The 23,769-nt window shown below is 43.9% G+C and overlaps 1 protein-coding gene across 14 annotated transcripts in view; it reads left to right on the top strand.

Moving 5' to 3' along the window:
- The window catches only part of DLG2 (discs large MAGUK scaffold protein 2), a 1,023,659-nt gene that overhangs the window by 156,412 nt on the left and 843,478 nt on the right, over positions 1 to 23,769 (top strand). The window contains exon 1 of one of the 14 annotated variants that reach the window (XM_087966068.1): positions 1,098 to 1,162. The exons of the other annotated variants lie outside the window; for them this stretch is intronic. Coding sequence (XP_087822194.1) covers positions 1,133 to 1,162 — 30 coding nt within the window. The 5' untranslated portion in view covers positions 1,098 to 1,132. Of the gene's footprint in view, positions 1 to 1,097; positions 1,163 to 23,769 lie in introns of those variants that run through there. 14 annotated transcript variants of the gene reach the window in all.

Genomic DNA, 23,769 nt, shown 5'->3' with positions numbered 1-23,769 from the left:
TGCCTTTCTCCTTTGGAGAAACTCTTTGGGTAAGGGCACAAACCAAACAACCCCCCTTCCCTACATACACACACACACACACACACACACACACACACACACAAAAAGCAAGAAAACCTGCAATGCACACCAGAGTGTTCCAGCTAGCGGAGGCTTGAGACAGGAATCTCTGGAGAGAGAGAGAGAAAAGGGACCGGTAAAATTGACAGCGGCCGTTGTATCGCCTTGATGCAAGGAGACAACTGCTCGGAGATGTTCAAAGATGTTCACCTTATATTTTTTTTTGGGGGGGGGAGAAGGGGAAGGGAGGAGAGTTGGGGATGCGATACAGGCCCAAGAGTTTCCCCGGCCTTTCGAAGAATAAGTAGTTCTCCCCTCAGCGCCTCACTTCGACTTCTTCCTCCTCCTCCTCCATCTGCAAAACGAAAACAAAATAACCCCACACGCAAAAACACCGAAGGGAGTTTTGCGTTTTTCAAGACAGGCCTGCCAGAAAAGGGGGGGGGGGCTTGGTGGGGGAAAAAAAAGCGGGGGGTGGGTGGGGGGAGAATAGTGACAGGCTGGGCAGCCAGAGCCTTTGGAGGGGGGTTATAGCAGAGGGGAAAGAAACAACAACAACAACAACAACAACAACAACAACAACCTGAAATTGGGAAGATGCTGTGTAGGGCTTCCCTTCCCCTGCATCCTTCCCCCCCCATCCCCCTCTCTGTCTCCTCTCCAAAAGCATCGCTTGTACCGTTAGGATGCTCCCCGATGGCAGGCTGAGCTATGCAGCCACATCCCTTGGAACTTTTCCTGGGAGATGCTTTCGAGGCTCCGAGAGGAGGAATCACCGCTGCCTTTTAAGCTATGGGGAGGAGGGGTCCGAATGCAGGGCCTGGTAGGAGAGTAAACGGGTGTGTGTGTGTGTGTGTGTTGGGGAGTGTGTGTGTGTGTGTGTGTTTGGGGGGGAAAACGCCACAGCACAGCAGCCTGAGAGAGAGAGAGAGAGAAAGAGAGAGAACCAGGTCGTTCTCTCTGGTGGTGTGCCCTGCTCTTCTTCTCTTCCTTCCCAAACCTTTTTGCCTTATCTTGGATCCCTTGTGGATTGCCTTGAAGATTGCCACACGCTCCGGGGACGCTCTCCAGGATGGACTGCCTGTGTATTGTGACTACTAAGGTAGGAAACAGCACTTAGTGTGTGTGTGTGTGTGTGTGTGTGTGTGTGTGTGTGGCAGGGGGGAGAGTCTTTGCCGGCTTTTTTTTTGTGGGCTCCTCTGGATTTACACGGAGGGTGAGGGGGGGAAAGGGTTCTGGGTCTTGGATGGTTGGATGACAGTGTAAACTCCACCGTGCACGGTTGGGCTGGGGGCTGAAATCTCTCTCTCTCTCTCTCTCTCTCTCTCTCTTGAATCATAGAAGAATTGCTTTTTACTCAAAGTAGGCCTTCTCTCTCCCTCCCTCCTTCTCTCTTTCTCTCTCTCTCCCCCCTTCTCTCTCTCTCTCTCTTTCTCTCTCTCCTTCTCCCTCCTCTCTTTTTCTCCCTCCTCCTTCTCTCTCTCTTCTCTCCCTCCTCCTCTCTCTTTCCTTCTCCCTCCTCTCTATCCCTCCTTCTCTCTCTCTTTCTCTCCCCCTTCTCTCCCTCCTTCTCCCTCTCCCTTCTTCTCTTTCTCTTTCTTTCTTTCCCTCCTTCTCTCCCTCTTTCTCTGCCTCTTTCTCTCTTTCTCTTTGTGTCTCCCTCCTTCTCTCTCTCCTTCTTCCTCTTCCTTTCCCTCCTTCTCTCTTTTCTCTCTCTTTCTCTCCCTCCTCCTCTCTCTTTCCTTCTCTCTCCTCTCTCTCCCTCCTTCTCTCTCTCTTTCTCTCCCCCTTCTCTCCCTCCTTCTCTCTCTCCTTCTCCCTCTTCCTTTCCCTCCTTCTCTCTCTCTCTCTCTCTTTCTCTCCCTCCTTCTCCCTCTCCCTTCTTCTCTTTCTTTCTTTCCCTCCTTCTCTCCCTCTTTCTCTGCCTCTTTCTCTCTTTCTCTTTGTCTCTCCCTCCTTCTCTCTCTCCTTCTCCCTCTTCCTTTCCCTCCTTCTCTCTTTCTCTCTCTCTTCCTTTCCCTCCTTCTCTCTCTCTCTCTCTCCTTCTCCCTTTCCCTCTCCTTCCTAATTTCTCTCTTTCCCTCCCTCCTTCTCTCTCCCTTTTGCTCCCTCTCCCTTTCTGTGGTGTGTGTGTGTTGCATGCTTGTATTTTAATATATTTTAGGTTTTGCACACTTGCCTCTATTAGTTATTCAGGTCCTGGAAGAAAAAAAACCACACACACACACACACACACACACACACACATACGTTAAGGCAAGATACCGTTGTCGTGTGCGCGATCCGATCCGGCTCATTTGGAATGCAATCATTAATGGCTTATCGCCAGTTTTGGCTTTGAACTCTGAGTACTGGTTGTACCTTTTGTTCTTCCTCTTAAAAGCCAATCGTGTGGAGTTTTGATAAAAGCAAGGTTTCTGATTGGAGAATTCGGAGTTTTGGTGGGGGACTTGGAAGGGGATGCATGGAACAGCATCTTAGGTTTTTTTTTTTTTTTTTACAAAAGGAGCCTTAGAATTGAAAATCAGATTTTATTGACACTGAATGAGGATTTGTGACTCAAAGTTAGGGCTTTGGTAATTTTTCAAAAACAACTTATTTTTAAGGCAGTGCAACTTTTTTTTCCTTCCTAAAGTGGAGATGGCCTCTTGGGTCCATTTTTCCAGTTCCATGAATCCAGGAAGGACAGAGTGCCAAACTAGAGAAAACTTTCAATTACCTGTCAAGGCCCTTCTTAATTTTTCAAATGGGTTCTGGATCTCCAGTGTGCTGGTGTTCCCAGGGACAACAATGCCTGTTATTCTCCCTTTCTCTCTTTCTTTCTCTCTCTCTTTGTGGCCAGCCAATTCCTTATTACAACTTTTTTTCCCCCTTAAAAAAGATTGTCTTAATTAAACAAAAATCTCAAATTTGCAACAGCAAAGTTGCAAATCCTTGAAATAGATGGAGATGCTACTATATTTGCAAGGTGCCATAATGAAAACTCTTGCTTGTCACTGGTTCAAATCATATTCTTGCTGGAAGCAAGGAAGCCAGAACAAAAAACGAGAAAGTTGTGTGCAGCTCAGAAAAGAACAATAGGACAGGAATTTTTTTTTTACCATTGCCCAAAACACAAATTAAACATGACCAGAAAGCTCTCTCTTCATTGACTGTTTTCTTAGTAAATTTTCTGGGGCAGGCATTATTATTATTATTATTATTATTATTATTATTATTATTATTATTATTAAACACTGCATATATAATAGGATTGCTATCATCCTCACCAACTCTGTTTGAGAGGGTTATAGTAAACCTAGCACTCCCTGCTACCTATTTACTAGTATTCTATATCATCTTTCAACCTTGTCCTTAGGATAGTTCATAAAAAGTAAGACTTTTCCATTCTTGGCAAAACTCTAAATGATGATGGAAGTCAGCTTTTATCTTGGTTCCCAAACAATTCAATTTGCTTCTTCGCGTCTGCAGGATACTTCCCTGCTTCTAGCTATCACAGTGCTAAGGGGGGAATATTTACCCGAGCATAACTAGCACGTCCAGTCACAAATCTGCTAACTCTTCTCAGCACTGCCAAAGAAACAAGCTACTCTTTGACGATGGGGGAAAAAAATGCCTTAGTCTCTTTAGCTGTGGGAACTTCTGCAGTAAAAACAGCAGACCATAATCTGTACGGTTCTGTGAAGCGCAGATTATGTAATGTAGCACCTTGCCGTTATTGGAATCATGCCTTGACTTAAGATGAGTTTACTCCAAAGCTGCAATTACAAGTTCCACTTAAAGCATGTTTAAGTGAGAGAAGGTACCACAGGAGGGAGGAGGGGTTGAAAGAAAAGATGACAGGAGGCAGAGACGAGAATGATGGACATACTCTGAAGCAAGGAAGAGCAGAAAGCTGGACTTTAGTGCAGATTGTTTATTGATGCTAAAGAATAGAATAGAATAGAATAGAATAGAATAGAATAGAATAGAAATAGAAATAGAAATAGAAATAGAAATAGAAATAGAAATAGAATAGGGAATAGAATAGAACAGAATAGAATTCTTTATTGGCCAAGTGTGATTGGACACACAAGGAATTTGTCTTGGTGCAAATGCTCTCAGTGTACATAAAAAAGAAAAGAGACATTCGTCAAGAGTCAAGAATCATAAGGTTCAACACTTAATGTTAGTCATAGGGTACCATAAGCAATCAAATCATACAAGGAAACACTCGATAAAAATCGTAAGGATACAAGCGACAAAGTTACAGTCATACAGTCACAAGTGGGAGGGGATGGGTGATAAGGAGTGATGAGAAGATTAATAGTAATAGTAGTGCAGACATTGTAAATAGTTGGACAGTGTTGAGGGAATTCTTTGTTTAGCAGAGTGATGGCATTTGGGGAAAACTGTCCTTGTGTCTAGTTGTTCTGGTGTGCAGGGCTCTATAGCGTCGTTTTGAGGGAAGGAGTTGAAACAGTTTATGTCCAGGATGTGAGGGGTCTGTAGATATTTTCACAGCCCTCTTTTTGACTCGTGCACTATACAAGTCCTCAATGGAAGGCAGGTTGGTAGAAATTGTTTTTTCTGCAGTTCTAATTATCTTCTGGAGTCTGTGTCTGTCCTGTTGGGTTGCAGAACCAAACCAGACAGTGATAGAGGTGCAGATGACAGACTCAATAATTCCTCTGTAGAACTGTATCAGCAGCTCCTTGGGCAGTTTGAGCTTTCTGAGTTGGCGCAGAAAGAACATTCTTTGTTGTGCTTTTTTGATGACATTTTTGATGTTAGGTGTCCATTATACGTCTTGTGATATGATAGGACCTAGAAATTTGAAGGTCTCTACTGTTGATACTGTATTGTCTAATATTGTAAGAGGTGGTAATATGGGAGACATTCCCCAGTATTTTTTTTCATGGCCTGAGTGTTGCCTGGATCCATGGAGATTTTCTTCCCATTTTAGCACAACATGATAGGTCAAGAATGATTGCTGGAATTGGATATGTTTAGTTTAATGAAAAGAAGAACTATGGGTGACATGATAGCAGTGTTCCAATATCTAAAGGGATGCCACAAAGAAGAGGGTGTCAACCAGTAGTCGGCTGCTACCAGTTCGAACCGACTCGCCCGTACCAGTAGTTGTGTGAAGGGGGTGTGGGCGTGTGTGCTCACATTTTTGGTGAACTGGTTATTACAGTATGTGCAGCCCACCTCTGGGATCAGCCTATTCTCCAAAACACCTGAAGGCAGGACCAGAAGTGCTGGATGGAAAACTAATCAAGGAGTAAACCAGTGGTGGGATTAATTTTTTTTTTACTACCGGCTCTGTGGGTGTGCCTTGGTAGGTGTGGCAGGAGAAGGATATTGCAAAATCCCCATTCCCTCCCCACTCCTGGGGGAAGAATACTGCAAAATTTCTATTTCCTCCCCACCCCACTAACCTACTTTCCAGCTCTGTTCTCCTGTGCAGGGCAACCAAAGAAGACCCAGCCAATCAGCTGGGACTCGGGAGGCAGGGAATAGATGGGGGCTGTGCCAGTCAGAGGTGGGATTTGCCGGTTCTCCAAACTACTCAAAATTTCCACGACTGGTTTTCCAGAACTGGTCAGAAGCTGTGGAATACCACCTCGGGAGTGAACCAAACTTAAGATAAATTTCCTGACAGTTAGAACAATTAATCAGTGGAATGATTTGCCTCCAGAAGTTGTAAATGCTCCAACACTGGAAGTTTTTTAAGAAGAGACTGGATAGCCATTTGTCTGAAATGATATAGGGTTTCCTGCTTGAGCAGGGGGTTGGACTAGAAGACCTCCAAGGTCCCTTCCATATCTGTTATTCTGTATTCTGTAAGCGAGGCTAGTCAACTTCCCCTCTGAAGGCTGAACTGTGGAGAGTTTTGTATAATTGATGATTGGTTCTTGATCCCTGAATGATCTTGAAAGAACTTGTGACTCTACCTGCCTAAGCTGGTAGAGGGTGCTTCATTTTAATTGTTGATTGATGTGGTGTGTTTTGTCTACCTTTGCTTTGTGTGTGTGTGTGTGTGAATGCAACCTATTGTGTGAATTTATATCCAGGGTTTCCTGCAAACCCAAGATACGGATTGGTTCAGTAAGTGCTAAGGGTGGTTGTGTACAATATGCACAATTGAAGGGAAACGGATAACCATTCTGTTTATCATCTGCATTATGCCAACGTGACTGTGGAGCAGATACAAATTCACTTCCAAAATTTTTTATTATTATTATTAGGCCTGTTCCAGAATAGGCAGATCAACATGGTCAGGAAGAAATCCAGAACCTTCCAATGTTCCCTCGATCATTCAAAGCCCGGAAGAACAACTTTTGCACATTATTATTGAACCCACCCACAGTGTGTGACTTGAAAGTCTCCAATTAATGTCCCAAAGGTGCTTTTTCAGGTGGCAACTGGACTTTCTTGTTTTCCTTTTGAAGATGTTTCGCTTCTCACCCAAGAAGCTTCTTTACCTCTGACTGGATGATGGAGAATGGAAGGAGCTATACTCCTTGCAGACAGCTGGTCATTTGCATCCTTTCTAGAGAGTCATTGAGGCCACTGAGATGTTTGGTCATTGAGGCCCCTGATGTCTGTGTCCTCAGGGTTTGCTCCACACCCATTTGCACTACTCAGGTGACCCTGAGGACCCAGACAAACATCCAAGTGGCCTCAAGGACTATCTAAAAGAATGCAAATGACCAGCTATCTGCAAGGAGGATCAATCCTTCCACTCCCCACCATCCAGTCAGAGCTGAAGAAGCTTCTTGGATGAGAAGCGAAATGTCTTCAAAAGAAAAAACAAGTCCAGGTGCCTCCTCAAAAAGCACTTTTGGGACAACCAGGACCTGAAGGATTGAAAATCTCTACAGACTCTCCAATTAATGACCAACACAGAAGTTGTTTATTACAACCATCCGCTCTCCAGCACAATTCTTGATTCTGCAAGAGTGGACCCTGTTGTTAATGGCTAAGACAGTGAGTTACAGATCTCAAGTCCATAGCTGGAAATATAGTCTTTAGTGTGGATTCATTAAGTGGCTTTAGGTATTTCTCTCTCTCTCTCTCTCTCTCTCTCTCTCATTCCACTCGGATCTGCAGCGTGAGAGATAAATCACACGGTGTTTCTTATAGAAAATAGACTTCGCAGCCTTTAGCCCTTAAGGAAACAGCTGCATTATCCTTGCTGGCTTTTGCAGGCCACCAGATAAACAGGCTGTTTGAAACAGCCTCACTCTTGATCAGGCCAAATTACAAATATCGATCTGCATTTTTGGAGCTCTGTGTTTTAGACATCAAACGTACAAAGGGGATTAGTTCGCACCGGCGCCCGTTGAAAAAGCAACTGGGTTTAAAATTCACAGAACTAGCTGTACATTTTATTTATTTATTTTATTTTATTTTATTTTATTTTATTTTATTTTATTTTATTTTATTTTATTTTATTTTATTTTATTTTATTTTATTTTATTTTATTTTATTTTATTTTATTTATTTATTTGTCAATTGCTTACAAGATAATAGGTATAAGTATAAACATAGTTATGAATACATGAAATGGACACATATAAGAAAAATAAAAAGAAACAATAGGACAGGGACAGTAGGCACATTAGTGTACTTATGCACGCCCCCTACAGACCTCTTAGGAAAGGGGTGAGGTCAATAGTAGACAGTCTAAGGTTAAAGTTTTTGGGGTTTGGGGAAGAAACCACAAAGTCAGGTAGAGTATTCCAGACATTGACCACTCTGTTGCTGAAGTCCTATTTCCTGCAATCAAGTTTGGTGCGATTAACCTTGAGTTTTTATCCGTTGTGTGCTCTTGTATTGTTATGGTTGAAGCTGAAGTATTCATTGACAGGTAGGACATTGCAATGTATGATTTTATATACTATACTTAGATCGGACCGAAGGCGGAGTAGTTCTAGGTTTTCTAGGTCTAGAATTTCAAGTCTGGTGGCATACGGTATTCTACAACGAGTAGAGGAGTGGAGAACTCTTCCTGTGAAATATTTCTGGACTTTCTCAACTGTGTTAATATCAGATACGTAATGTGGGATCCAGACTGATGAGCTGTATTCGAGTATTGGTCTAGCAAATGTTTTATATGCTCTAGTTAGTAGTGTGATATTACCAGAGAAAAAGCTACGTAGGATTAGGTTAACAACTCTTAATGCCTTTTTGGCTATGTAGTTACAGTGGGCTCTAGATCTTACCCAACGGAGCTTAGAAGCAAATCGCATTATGAATAAGGCTGTATCGAGTACGTAAAGATACACGGAATTTTATGATGATTGTGTCCTCTTTCTTTCTCCCAACGGCCAAGTACAATAACCCCCTGGGGACCACTCTTTTGGCTAGATAATACACAGAAGACCTTTGCATTCTTGAACTGCAAGACAGATGTTAAGAGTAATTGTTAATTTTAGCTTTATTCAGATACACAGCCTGCATTCGGTTGTCTGCAAGATGTCTACTATTCTCTTAACAGAGAGGAACAAAACAGCTTTACAGCTACTACTTCTAATCCACAAAGCTGAGAAGGGGATAGAGTTTATAAAGGGCTGGGTCTCATCTATCTATCTATCTATATAAAAGCGAAAGACCACTCACACCTCATCACAAAATCTCCAGAACTTTAAAGCCTAAAAATTTGGCACATATGTTCCTTTTGGCTTCTAGGCGTTCACTAAGAAAGGATTTTTCTAAATGACCATCAGAGCATTAGTATTTCCTATATTATTATTATTAACACGCTCTGATGCTAAGGAGTTCTACTCCCCCTCCCCACCAGAAAAGAAATCTGTTCCAAATGCAAAACACAAGCAGAGGAGTTTCAGTTTCAGTTTTAGTTTCACGAGCAGCAACTAGCTTTAGTACAGAACAGTTGAGCTAAGCCATGCCTGGGTTCCTTGCTGTCTCCTTCTTGCTCACACAGCAAATACTGTTTCAGTTTCCAAACAGCCCTCAACTCTCTCTCACACAGACAGGATGCTTATCGACCAATAATGGTCCATAAACCATGGTTTGGGAACCCCTGCCCTATACTATTCCAGACAAGTCCAGTCTCTTCTTAAAAGCCTCCAGGGATGGACCACCGACAACCTTTGAAGGCAAGTTGTTCCACTGGTTAATTGTTCTCCCTGTTAGGAAATTTCTCCTTAGTTCTAAGTTGCTTCTCTTCTTGATTAGTTTCCACCCGTTGCTTCTTGTCCTGCCTTCAGGTGCTTTGCAGAATAACTTGACCATTCTTCTTTGTGGCAGCTCCTCAAATGTTGGAACACTGCTATCATGTCACCCCTAGTCAATGGTGGGATACATTTTTTTTTTTTTTACTACCGGTTCTGTGGGTATGGCTTGGTGGGCATCGCATGGCTTTGTGGGCGTGGCAGGGGAAGGATACTGTAAAATCCCCATTCCCTCCCCACCCCACTAACCTGCTTTCCAGCTCCATTCTCCTGTGCAGGGCAACCAAAGAAGACCCAGCCGATCAGCTGGGACTCAATGGGAGGCAGAGAATAGATGGGGGCGGGGCCAGTCAGAGGTGGCATTTGCCGGTTCTCCGAACTACTCAAAATTTCTACTACCGTTTCTCCAGAACTGATCAGAACCTGCTGAAAACCTAGTTCTTCTTTTCACTAATTCTTCTTTCACTTTCACTTTTCAGGTAGATATTTTGACCATGGCCACTGTAAGTTGACCCATCTTCTTACTTGTTCCCAAACAAATTGCTGGCAGTAGCACTAGCAGTAAGCAAGGGGACAGTTTCTGAGCTTTCTACGGAGAAGGTTTATTTAAGAGTCTAATTGAGTGCAGAGATAATTTGGTACTGTAGTTTTTCAAGTCAACAAAGACACCCTTTGTAAATTCTCATTTCCCAACTTACTTCCCAAGCATTATTAATGTGCGCATGCATCCATTCGTTTACTTAATTATATTTCCATACCTCCGGAAAACTGATGACCTTCCTATCATTAATTAGAAACATGTGAAGGGTACCGTTGAAAATGGCCACCCACAATAATGCAACCACAATCGCCATCTTCTTTTAACGGCCCCATAATCCTTTGCGGGGTGGAGTCTGAGCAATTGAATGGAGCTGAGTGTTTACTGGCCGGATGCTCTTCCTGTCACCAATGCTGAGTTAGATTCAGCAGATACATTCTCAACGTGCCCAGAGAGAAAAATATCTGCCTCTATCTAGGATCGAATTCACAGCCTCCTGATTGGAAGCTTAAAAATAAATAATACTATCTGCAAACAATAACCAAAAATCCCCATAGCCTAAGAAATTTAAAAATACCTACTTAAACTAGAGTGTCTATGGGAGAACATCTGGAGCAGATGTTGCATCCCATTTGGCAAAGGTAGCAAGAAAGATAATCTCAACATCTTTATTTATTTATTTAAAAGGTTTGTACGGTTGTTCATCCTTAAACTACAACTCTGTTCACAACAACAATAAAAGGCAGAATTGTATTTTTTTAAAAATACTATAAAAACAATATAGGTAGTTCTCAACTTAGGACCACAACTGAGCCCAAAATTTCTGCTGCTAAGTGAAACATTTGTTAAGTTGAATGTGAGTTCCATTTTATGACCTTTTGTGCCACAGTTGTTAATTGATTCCCTGCCGTTGTTGAGTTAGCAACACCGTTGTTAAGTGAAACTGGCTTCCCCATTGACTTTGCTAGTCTGATGGTCGCAAAAGGGGATCACGTAACCCTGAGACACTGCAACCGTCATAAATATGAATCCGTTTGGGATTCTGGGGATGCTGCAATGGTTTGAAGGGTGAAAAATAGCCCTAAGCCACTTTTTCCCAGTTAACTTTGAACGGTCACTAAATGAACTGTCGTAAGCCGAGGACTACCTGTACAAAACTCGATGCTTCACTCACCCACTTGGGGTGCCCCAAAATCAATGCTTTTGAAAGGCTAAAAGTGACTTGCCAGGTTACCAGGGGAGAATGCTCCATAAAGTAGAAATGTCCATAGAAAAATGCTTCTGAGATACTAAGATTTCAGGGATATGACTTGAATCGTGTCTAGTCTATCCAATCTAGTAGGATGGCCAGATAAATGCATGGAGAGGCAGTGTCCTGCTTCTTGTTCCAATTAAAATTCCAATTAGACACAAAATTTCTGCTACCATTTCTCCAGAACTGGTCAGAACCTGCTGAATACAACCTCTGCCCTGAGGACACAGATAAACCTCCAAGTGGCCTCAACGTCCCTCTAAAAGGATGCAAATGACCAGCCGTCTGCAAGGAATATAAATCCTTCCATTCCCCACCATCAAGTCAGAGCTGAAGAAGCTTCTGGGATGAGAAGCGAAACATCTTCAAAAGGAAAAAAAACCAGAAAGTCCAGGTGCCTCCTGAAAAAAAAACACCTTTGGGACAACCACGACCTGGATGTCTGAGAATCTCCACAGTCTTTGCTTGTCAGAGGGTCGCAAAAGGTGATCCCCTGACCCCCAGGGACACTGGAACTGTCATAAATATGAGTCAGTTGCCAAGCGTCTGCATTTTGATCATGTGGCCGTGGGGACATTGCAGATTCACTTAAGAACGGTGTGACTCGCTTAACAACTGCAGCGAGCCGCTGAATAACAGCGGCAAGAAAAATCGCAAAATGGCGGCAAAAACCGACGTTAACATTTCTCTCGCTTAGCCACGCAAATTTTGGGCTCGGTTGTGGTCATAAGTTGAGGACTTTACTTGTATACGATGCAGGTCTTTATGGGATAAGTACAGAATGTAGAAATAGAGTAGCATTTGGTGTGCTCATCACAGCAACTATTGATTCCGAAATGGGCTGCCAAGTGCTGAGTCAGCTGAAAATTCCCAAAGATTCTTTTTTTCCCCAAAGGCAGTTTTGCTGAATCAGTCACTGGGCTTATTGTTAACCAAGGTTGGAGGCTGTCAGGCAGAGGACGTGCCTGAAAGAACACAATAAACCAGCATTTCTCAATCTTGGCCTCTTGAAGAGGGGTGGACTTCAACTCCCAGAATTCCCCAGCCAGCATGGGCTGGCTGGGGAATTCTGGGAGCTGAAGTCCCACCCTCCTCAATTGGTCAAGATGATAAAAAACAAACAAACCTGCAATAAATCATTTCTTTTCTTATTGTCCTCCTGTTCAGGCTGTGTCTTCACAAACTTCATACTAGCTGGCGCTTTCTGGTTCTTTTTTTCCTTCTTCTCCCGTGCCATCAACGTCAAAGAAGCTTCTAAGGAACCGAGAAGGCCCAGAAGCGCTCTCTGTAGCCATTATGCTAAGATGGCTGACTGTTAGAATATGTTCAAGATATTCTGACTCAAGGGTTCCCCAACCTCTGGGCCACAGCCCACTACTGGGCCTGAGCTGTGTATAACCGGGCTTTGGAAACGGCGGGTATTTGTATGTTGTTCTACAAACCCCAGTATCCCCAGTTAGTGTATCTACAACAAGCTGATTGGGAAGTGATAGTCTAGAAGGGATGGCATAGAATTAACTGACATGGACGGGTGAATAAAAGTTCATTTCCTGTGTCTGCATTTGAACACCATAAATATTAAGCAAAAAACAGTAAGTATCTGCTAGTGCCTTTCAGACAACAAATCTTATTAAAAGGAATTGGCTGTTGTGTCCTACAATTGTTGGGTTGTTATAAAGGGGAAACAAGGGCATGAGGAAACATACAATTCACTCGATCGACTCTTTTCTCTGTAATCATAATCATATCCAAATCTCATTTTATATTCTACTGGCTTTGCCCCTAATCCGTGTTGATGAGGGTGATTAGAATGAAGTAGAATAACAGAGCTGGAAGGGGCCTTGTAGGTCATCTAGTCCAACCCCCATCCCACCCTCAAGCAGGAGACCCTACACCAGTGACGGTTAACCTTTTCGGCATCGAGTGCCGAAATGGGAGCGTGCGCATCAAAAAGGCACCGAGTGCCATAATGCATGCGTGCACCAGAAACCAGAAGAGCAGCTACCTGGCACATGCACGCACGCACGCCAGCCATCTAATCTTCTGGTTTCTAACATGCATGCACGTGCGAAGACCAGCTGGCCAGCGTGCACATGCATGCCGGGGAGCTGCTTTTCCCATTTCCGGTGCTCCCACGCACGCAAAGAACAGCGGGTCAGCACGCATGCACATGCCGGAACCCAGAAGAGCAATGGGTGACGGCTGGCGTGCCCGAAAAGATGGCTCTGTGTGCTACTTCCGGCACGCCTACCATGGGTTCGCCATCATGGCCCTACACCATTTCTGACAGATGGCAGTCCAGTGTCTTCTTAAAAGCCTCCAGTGATGAAGCTCCCACAACTTCTGAAGGTAACTTCTGTTCCATGGGTTGATTGCTCTCACTGTCAGAAAGTTTCTCCTTATTTCCAGGTTAAATCTCTCCTTGTTCAGTTTCCATCCATTATTCCTTGTCTGGCCTTCAGGTGCTTTAGAAAATAACTTGACCCCCCTCCTCTCTGTGGCAGCCCCTCAAATACTGGAAGACTGCTATCCTGTCTCCCCTGGTCCTTCTGTTCCCAAGACTAGCCATGCCAAGTTCCTGCAACTGTTCTTCATATGTTTCAGCCCCCAGTCCCCTAATCATCCTGGTTGCTCTTCTCTGCACTCTTTCTAGAGTCTCAACATCTTTTTTATAGTGTGGTGACCAAAATCTTGGTGGGTTGTTGTTTACTGTTTGTTGGCAATTTCTTCATTGGGTTGTTGTTTACTTCTTGATCTTGGTCTGATATTGTCATGTTAATCCATGCTCAACTGAGTGTTCATTGCTGGGTGGAGAGAGACAGCCACATATAGACTTAGGTATGTGACCTCCTATGCGTCCTTCCATCTATAGAGTCCAGACTAACTGTTAACTTCACCTACCAGGGCCTCATTTCTTTTAGATGTTGATCATTGTCATCTTCAACATCATTATTTCTCCAGGACTCAACATGGAAAGAGACTACTTTCTCATGGGGAGCTCTACTTAAAGACTCAAAGGTGTCTTCTCAAAATGCAACTGGACTTTCCTGTTTGTTTGTTTTTTTACCTTGAAAACATTTCCCTCCTCATCCAGGAAGCTTCTTCAGTTCTGACTGAATGGTGGTGGCTAGAAGGATTTATATTCGTTGCAATCATCTGGTCAATAGCACTCTGAATGTCTGTGGTTACCTCCCTGAGAGTTGTTGAGGCCACTTGGGGAGTGGGGTGGGGTGGGTTATCTGCAGGACAGATGACTGCAAAGAATGTAAATCTTTCCAACCTCCACCATTCAGTCAGAACTGAAGAAGCTTCTTGGATGAGGAGTGAAACATTTTTCAAGGAGAAAAAAACCCCAAACAAATTAGCGTTGACTTTTGAAAAAGCACTTTGGGGACATTCTGGATGATTGAGAATCTCCACTGGAGGACTCTGATTAAGAAGAATGAAATGGTTTATCTGCTGCTTTCCCAGATCCATTCCTATTTCTTCCTTGAGGCTAACTGAACTCCGTGGGACGGGATAGCTGGAGAGAGAAATCCAATCAATACCGTTTCTTATGAGATGAGAATGAAACAAAGTGAAAGTGTGAAAGTGTCTTATTTCCAACAGTAGCTTCAGTAGCTTCCCTTGTGATCAGCCAATCAATAACCATCGTTCCTTCCAAAAACAAAATAATGAAATCACCAATCGAGTGCAGTTTGGTCCTCGGATAGCTTAGTTCGCATTACTGCAATACATCTTTTTCTCAACCGGGTTGTAAATCTTCCAACTGAAATCAAAAGTCTCTCCATCTTCTTCTCCCATACCGCCTATTAAAGGCTTTCTGTGCTTGGATGCTCGGAAGGTCGTTTACTTGTCCCGTCTTTTCATCTCATGTTGACTTTAGCGTTTCCTTTTCTTCAGTCCCTGCTAAAATGTGCCTAGATCTGTAGAGGTCCTATGTATCCAATAGCAGAGAATATTCGTAGCTCAGGGTTGGACGGTGGAGTCCTTGGTGCCTCCCCGAGCTCGGTTGTTTTCCTGCAGACATTTCACTACCCAACTAGGTAACATCATCAGTACTAGAAAGGGGTGGGGTTTGCTCAGTGGTGGGATTCAATTTTTTTTTTTACTACTGGTTCTGTGGGCGTGGCTTGGTGGGCGTGGCAGGGAAAGGATACTGTAAAATCTCCATTCCCTCCCCACTCCTGGGGAAGGATACTGCAAAATCCCTCTTCCCTCTCCACTCCACTAACCTGCTTTCCAGCTCTGTTCTCCTGTGCAGGGCAACCAAAGAAGACCCAGCCGATCAGGAGGCAGAGAAAAGATGGGGGCGAAGCCAGTCAGAGGTGGTTTTTGCCAGTTCTCTGAACTACTCAAAAATTTCCCCTATCGGTTCTCCAGAACTGGTCCGAACTGGCTGAATACCCACCTCTGGTTTTGCTCTGACAACGTTGGTGGGAATTTTCTTGGTGGTTCTTTGATTAGGCTGTTCTTTACTAAGTTAATCGTTCCTTGATTGGGGTATGGTTTAACTGCTTAGTGTCACTCTCTGCTTATCTGGTTGTTGAGTGATGGTCAGGAAATGTGGTTGTTTGCTTGCAGACATTTCATTACCCAAACTAAATAATACCACCAGTGCTGAAGGGAGGGGGGCTGTTGTGGAGTAGGAGGGAGGAGAGAGGAGGGAGAAGGGAGGAAGGAGAAGGAAGGAGGAAGATGACTGTGGGGTATCTGAAGGCTCTCTGAGTTTGGTTGTTTTCTTGCAGACGTTTCATTATCCAGCTGTGTAAACATCATCAGAGCTAGAAAGTGGGGTTTGTGGAGAAGAAGGGAGGAGGGAGGAAGAGGAGGAGGAGGAGGAGGAGGAGGGAGGAGGAGGGATGGAGGAGGAGGAGGAGGAAAGTGGGGTTGGAGGGAGGGAGGGGAGGAGGAGGAGGGAGGGAGGGAGGGAGGATAGAGGATGGAGGAGGACAACTGTGGGCTCCTTGTTGCCCTCTGAGCTTGGTTGTTTTCTTGCAGACCTTTAATTACCCAACTAGGTAACATCATCAGAGCTAGAAAGTGGGGTTTGTGGAGAAGAAGGGAGGAGAGGAGGAAGAAGAGGAGGATGGAGGAGAGAGGATGGAGGAGGACAACTGTGGAGTCCTTGTTGCTCTCTGAGCTTGGTTGTTTTCTTGCAGACATTTAATTACCCAACTAGGTAACATCATCAGAGCTAGAAAGTGGGGTTTGTGGAGAAGAAGGGAGGAGAGCAGGAAGAAGAGGAGGATGGAGGAGAGAGGATGGAGGAGGACAACTGTGGAATCCTTGTTGCTCTCTGGGTTGAGCTTGGTTGTTTTCTTGCAGACATTTAATTACCCAACTAGGTAACATCATTAGTGCTACAAAAGAGTAGGGTTTGTTCTGGCAATGTTGATAGGCATCTTCTTGTTAGTTCTTTAATTAGGCTGTTGTTTACTGAGTTAGTCCATTGGGGTATTGTTTCCTGTTTAGTGTCTGCTTATCTGGGTGTTGAGTGCTGGTCAGGAAATGTTGTGGTTGCAGACATTTCATTACCCAGCTAGGGTATTAAGGTCTGGTGTTAATTAATGCTTCTTTACTGCTTAATTGTTGGTCTGGTATTAATTAAGAAACTACCCTACTCAAACAATTAAACAATAAACAACCAGCCAGTCAAGGATCCATCATGAAGAAAACAACACTCTTACCAACATTGAAAGGGCAAGTATACAGTATAAATAGAGACCAAACCTCACTCCCTACTAGCATTGATGATATTACCTGGTTGGGTAATGAAATGTCTGCAAGAAAACAACAAAGCTCAGAGAGAATAACAGTATAACAGAGATGGAAGGGACCTTGGAGGTCGACTAGTCCAACCCTTGCTCAAGCAGGAAACTCTATAACATCTCAGACAAATGGCTGTCCAATCTCTTATTAAAAACCTCCAGTGTTGGAGCACTCACAGCTTCTGGAGGCAAGTTGTTCCACTGGTTAATTGTTCTAGCAGTCAGGAAATTCCTCCTTAGTTCTAGGTTGCTTCTCTCCTTGGTTAGTTTCCATCCTTTGCTTCTTGTCCTGCTTTCAGATGCTTTGGAGAACAGGTTGATCTTCTCGTCTTCTTTATGGCAGCTCCTTAGATATTGGAAGACTGCTATCATGTCACCCCTCGTCCTTCTGGATCCCCAAGGTTCATAAATATCAATTCACACTGAGATTCTTCTATTGAGAGGATCCTGTAATTCTCTTACAGTCCTTCCACCCAAACTGTATCATAGATCGGAAGAAGAATCTATCGGTAAGATCCATTAGAGAGCTTCCTAAGGCTAAGCTGTTGATTAAAATCTAGACTTATTCCTTCTCTTTTTTATAAATGTTTATTTTATGTTATAGCATATAAAAATTCCATTTTCAATTAAACAGTGTGTTGTCTGGGTACAAATAGTTTTAGGAAATAATAAAGTGTTTACAACAATGTTCATTACATTGATATTAGTTCAATAATAATAATAATAATAATAATAATAATAATAATAATAATAATAATAATAATAATAATAATAATAATAATAGCTTATCCATTTTAACAAACCTCCCTTGTGTCATTAGTCCTTTTCTTCTATTTCATTGTTTCTAATTTCTGTTTTTATTAGCTAACCACTGTTAAAATAAGTCCCATGTCAAAAAGTATTCAGTTTCTTTCTTTTCCTTAATTGTAAGTTCCATTTCTACACAGTCTACTCTTTTTTAAATCACATTTTCATCTGTAGGGATCTCTTCACTTTTCCACTGTTGTGCAAATACAATTCTAGCTGCAGTTAGTACATGCGAAATCAAACATGTTATCCTTAACCGATAAAATGCCTTGCAAAAATATTTCTGGCTTTAAATCTATATGTGGCTTTATCATTTTCTTCCAACCATATATGTATTTTTGTCCAATTTTTTATTTTTTATTTTGCTTTTGGGCATGTCCACCACATGTGATAATACAAACTGGGTATCTGATTCTTCTATTCAGAGGACCCTGTAAATCTCTTAGAGTCTTTCCACCCAAACTTTATCATAGAACGGAAGACGAATCTATCAGTAAGATCCATTAGAGAGCTCCCTAAGGCTAAGCTGTTGATTGAAATCTAGACTTATTCCTTCGCGAAGGAGCGATGGCAGCTGGAACAGCCTAGAAATGAGGTAATTAGGCTGGGAACTGGTGGGAGATGGAGTTTCAGATTAGGGGGCTCTGCATTAAACATGTATGGAAAGGTACTCTGAGACGAATCAGAAAATTGTTCACAATCGCTACGACTCTTTATTTCCAAATGCACCGGAAATGGCCACTGTGAATGAGGCACTAAAGAACGGACTCCCGTTTTAATCTTCTCCTTGAAAAAAGAGAGTTTTGTGCAGTCAAGGTTGCTTGTCAAGGTTGCTCTTTTGCTTGACACGGCGGTTTGAGGGACATCATCCCCCTGTTCTGACCCAGCTCCCCAAAACACGACAAACCCTCGGACGTGAACTCAAAAGATTCCTTTATTGGGAATGCCGGCAGCCCCGGCAAAAAGCTTCTCTCGCAGGCTAATAAATCCAGCTAGAAGAGGAATAATTGTCTGCCACGCCTATTCATCTCCACCCCATGCCTTTTATTCCCAGAGCTAGGGTGGGGCTTCACTAACAGCGGTGGCTCTTCTGTCCCAAGGACCGGCCCATAGATTTCCACTGCTCTCCTCTCCTCTGCCTTCTGCGCATCCAGGCATCTGGCACTGAACCCAGCTGTTCCTTCTCTTCCTCATCAGCCACCTCCAGACCTGGGGGCTATTGATTGTCCATCTGAGGGCTGATGGACAGCCCAGGCTCTGCCTCTGTGTCTCTGCCAGCTTCATTCCCGCTTCCCCCTAGGAGCTCTCAGGTTGCATTGATGCTGACCCTAATTCCCATGCCTCCTCCTCCTCTTCCTCCTCCTCTGATTCAACTGCTGGAGGTGCTGGCAGCTGACAAGCCACAACACCCCCCCCCTTTTTTTTACCCTTAAATTGATAGAATAGGAAGAGGCCATCATTAATGGCCCATCCCCTGTTTGGATCGGATGTCTAAATTAAAGCCGCCCCAGTATAGACCTATTTGACCTCTGCCTGATGAAATCTAATGAAGGGATCATCATTCCTCAAGGGAACAGGTTCCACAATAAATCTGTTCTTTCTTTCCTTTAAATAATCTGCTTTTCTGAAACTGCACTCCAGCTCAGGGGTGGGATTCTACCAGTTCGCACCTATTCGCTAGAACCGGTTGTTAACATTCTAAGCAGTTCGGAGAATCAGTTGTTAGAAGAAATTCCTGGCCTAATCCTGTCAGGAAGGCAGGAAGGAAACATTCTGGTGTTGCTTACAGAAACTGCCTCTCCGTTAACCCTTATTACATTCTTGGCAGGACTAGACTTCCTGTCTCAGGAACGTCTCTGGAGTTTTCTTCCCCTCCTTTGCTGGTAATTTGCTTGTGTGGAGTGACCATTCAAAGTTATAATGGCACTGAAAAAAGTGACTTATGACCATTTTTCACACTTATGACTGTTGCAACATCCCCACAGTCATGAGCGGCCAGGCGAGAAGATGCATGTCTCGATGTGAGTGATGTTGAGTTGGCCACATCCAGTCAATAACATGACCACCAAGCCATGCCCACCAACTAAGCCACGCCCACAGAACCGCTTGTTAAAAAAATTGAATCCTACCCCTACTCCAGCTACTCTGGCTGCAAGCAACCAGAGAACCACTAGATGGCAGCATAACAATACTGACAACACTTTGCCACTATCTATTGGCAGTCTGAATTATTGCACTGCAGGCATTGAAGTCCAATTAACACTGTTTTTTTGAACCCTGCATTCCCATAGAGAACAGGGAGTGGTGGCCTAGAGGTGGAGCTCTCGCCTCACAATCATGAGGCCATGAGTTTGATCCTAGGCAGAGGCAGATATTTCTCTCTCTGGGCAATATATCTGCTGAACAAATCTCCGTGCTGGCATCAGGAAGGGCATCCGGCTGGTAAACATTCTACTAGCTCCATTCAGTTGTCCAGACTCCACCCTGCAAGGGATTATGGGGTTGTTAAGTGATGATGATGATGATTCACATAGAGAACAGAAAACACCATTTTTCTGATATCCTTGGAATAGATGTGCATACAGTGTTGTAATTACCCCTGTCTTTTGCTTTCAAGACTAAATACTATTTTCTTAGTCAATGCCCACAGGACCTGCTAACTTACATTTCATTACCTATCTTCCAATATTTCTGAGTGCTTAAATTCTGTATGGGGACCGGAATGAGTCAAAGAACTTGAACCAGAGCATGTTCAACGCAAAATAAGGTGGACTTCTTAGGTTCATTGGATTTTAAAACAATTCTTCCATAAGCAAACATTGGGTTTGATTATTCAAAGCCATGAATCACTTTCTGACTCACCCTGAGCTCCTTATCTTTTCACCCATATTTTTTGCCGACCCAGGTTTTCCAATCTTCAGCTTCACTTGTCTCCACTTCCACTTCCATGTTATCTAACTGAGTTGGGTTGACGTATACAATTTTGCTTAAATTTCTCATGCAACAAATGGCCACAGAAAGGAAATGGCTGTGAGGGTAAATGAGGACAAGAAAAGGGAAGAGGAAAGAAATGAAAACCGAGAAGCAAAATGTATTTTGTAGTATGAAGATGTACAAAAATGGAAGGTCATTTTAACTAATTTTCTTCTTCTTCTTCTTCTTCTTCTTCTTCTTCTTCTTCTTCTTCTTCTTCTTCTTCTTCTTCTTCTTCTTCTTCTTCTTCTTCTTCTTCTTCTTCTTCTTCTTCTTCTTCTTCTTCTTCTTCTTCTTCTTCTTCTTCTTCTCCTCCTCCTCCTCCTCCTCCTCCTCCTCCTCCTCCTCCTCCTCCTCCTCCTCCTCCTCCTCCTCCTCCTCATTATTATTTCTTCTTCTTCTTCCTTATTATTTCTTCTTCTTCTTCTTCTTCTTCTTCTTCTTCTTCTTCTTCTTCTTCTTCTTCTTCTTCTTCTTCTTCTTCTTCTTCTTCTTCTTCTTCTTCTTCTTCTTCTTCTTCTTCTTCTTCTCCTCCTCCTCCTCCTCCTCCTCCTCCTCCTCCTCCTCCTCCTCCTCCTCTTCCTCCTCGCTTCCCTTTCTTCCTTCCTTTCTACGCCTCCCTCATTCTCCTCTTCCCCCACATTCCTCCCTCCCTCCCCTCCCTCCCTCCCTCCCTCCCTCCCTCCCTCCCTCCCTCCCTCCCTTCCTTCCTTCCTTCTCCCTCCACCTCTCCTTCTTCATCTTCCTCTTACCACCAGTTCACCAGTTTTTGGAGTTTGCCCATATGCATTTTTTTGAAACCAGTGACACGTTTTGCAAGAGGGAAAAAAAAACATTTTAAGGGCTCTTTATAGCCCATTGGCTACACGCATCATATATAAAGCATGCTGTAATTATATCCTTGTCAAAAAGACTATTTCCCCTTATATTTATTCCTTTAAAAAATGCTAATTGCCTCAGGTCCCCTGTACTTAATTGTAATTTTCTGGAGGAATCAAGCTCGGTAAATCTCTTCATTCTTCTCTTTTGCTAATCTCTAGGGTAGTAACAACAACAACAAAAAAGGATTACTTTGATCCTCATGCCTAAATGGCATATCCAAGTATTGACCTTGTTCGTTTGAATGAAATTTCCGATAAAATTCCATTAACTTATCGTTTGTTGATCTTGGTGAATTGCCTTTAGCCCTAAAAGACATTTGCTTTAGAGGATCAATGAGAAGCACCGTCAACTAAGAGAGAAAGTCTGCAATTAGTTGCTTGGTCAGAGCCCATTAGGGTTTCAATATCCCATAGCCTCACCCGGGCTGCATCTTGCAAAGTCAGAAAATGAGAATGCAGCACACGCAAGCAGTCCAAAGTCCGTCCTTGATTTAATGAGGACCCTGCTTTGCAACTGCTGTGCTCGATTTTTTCGAGCCTACAGGAGGGCAAAAACGGCCTCCCCAGGCTCCGGAGGCTCTCTGGAAGCTGGGAAACGGGCCCATTTCCAGCCTTCCTGAACTTCCGGGAGGCCCATATTTTGCCCTCCCTGAGCATCCACGCGTGGCCTGCACCAGGGGTGGAATTCTACCAGTTCGCACCTATTCGCTAGAACTGGTTGTTAACATTCTAAGCAGTTCGGAGAACCGGTTGTTAGAAGAAATTACAGGCCTAATCCTGTAAGGAAGGCAGGAAGGAAACATTCTGGTGTTGCTTACAGAAACGGCCTCTCTGTTAACCCTTATTACATTCTTGGCAGGACTAGATTTTCTGTCTCAGGAACTTCTCTGGAGTTTTTTCCCCCTCCTTTGCTGGTACTTTGCTTGTGTGGAGTGACCAGTCAAAGTTACAATGGCACTGAAAAAAGTGACTTATGACCATTTTTCACACTTATGACTATTGCAGCATCCCCACAGTTGTGAGAGGCCAGGCGAGGAGATGCGTGCCTCGATGTGAGTGATGTTGAGTTGGCCACACCCAGCCAATAACATGACCACCAAGCCATGCCCAACAACTAAGCCACGCCCACAGAACTGGATCTTGAATCCCACCCCTGGCCTGCACTTACCTGCATCGAAAACGGGTCACGTGGGGACTCCTGGGAGGGCCAGGGTGGGGTGGGCGGGGCCAGCCAGGAGTGGGATTTGGGGGGTTCTCCGAACTGCACAGAATCTTAGCTAGGGGCTCTCCCGAACCCCCTGCGAACCCCCAGAGGCCTACCCCTGAATCCTATGCTTCAAATTCCTTTCAGCCCCACGCTTGAATTCACAAACAGGGCAACTGGACTTTCTGGTTTTCCTTTGAAGACGTTTCGCTTCTTGGATGAGAAGCGAAACGTCTTTGAAACGTCTTCAAAGAAAAACCAGAAAGTCCAGTTGCCCCTTGAAAAAAAAATCACCTTTGGGACAACCATGATCTGGAAGATTGAGTATCCCCAATGCAACTAAGCAATAGAAGCAATAAGGTTGGGATGGTTGGGTAATGAAAGATCTGCAAGAAAACAACAAAGCCCAGAGAGAATAACAGAATAACAGAGCTGGAAGGGACCTTGGAGGTCTTCTAGTCCACCCCCCCACCCCCCCGCTCAAACAGGAAACCTTATGCCATTTCAGACAAATGGCTGTCCAGTCTCTTCTTAAAAACCTCCAGTATTGGAGAATTCACAACTTCTGGAGGCAAGATGTTCCACTCGTTAATTGTTTTAACTGTCAGGAAATTCCTCCTTAGTTCCAGGTTGCTTCTCTCCTTGATTAGTTTCCATCCTTTGCTTCTTGTCCTGCTTTCTGGTCCTTTGGAGAATAGCTTGACTCCCTCTTCTTTTGGGCAGCCCCTGAGATATTGGAAGACTGCTATCATGTCACCCCATTTGTTTTCTTGGAATAGAAGACCTCCAAGCAGTGGGTGGGATTCAAAAGTTCCCACCACCGGTTCGGTGGGCGTGGCTTGGTGGGCGTGGCTGCAGGGGAGGGTTTGGGCAAGTCACACGATTCATGCGGCTGCACCAAACGCACGCTTTGCGCACGCGTTAAAGCAATAAAAACTAAGCTACTGCGCCTCTCAGCTGTTTAGCACAGCAATCCGCTCTACCGCGCCAAACAGCGGAGAGGTTGAAAAGCACCTAGGAGCAAAGGCGGGTGGGTGGGCCCAACCAACTGCAAAGTGTTGGAGTGGTTCGGAGTGAACTGGTTCTCTGCCAGCTGAT

The sequence above is a fragment of the Notechis scutatus genome, chromosome 5, assembly GCF_049901735.1.
Source record: "Notechis scutatus isolate UNSWTSFEM ecotype Mainland chromosome 5, rNotScu1.2, whole genome shotgun sequence".
NCBI lineage: Eukaryota > Metazoa > Chordata > Lepidosauria > Squamata > Elapidae > Notechis > Notechis scutatus.
The sequence above is the reverse complement of the archived record's forward strand: the minus strand, read 5'-3'. Positions and strand labels throughout refer to the sequence as shown.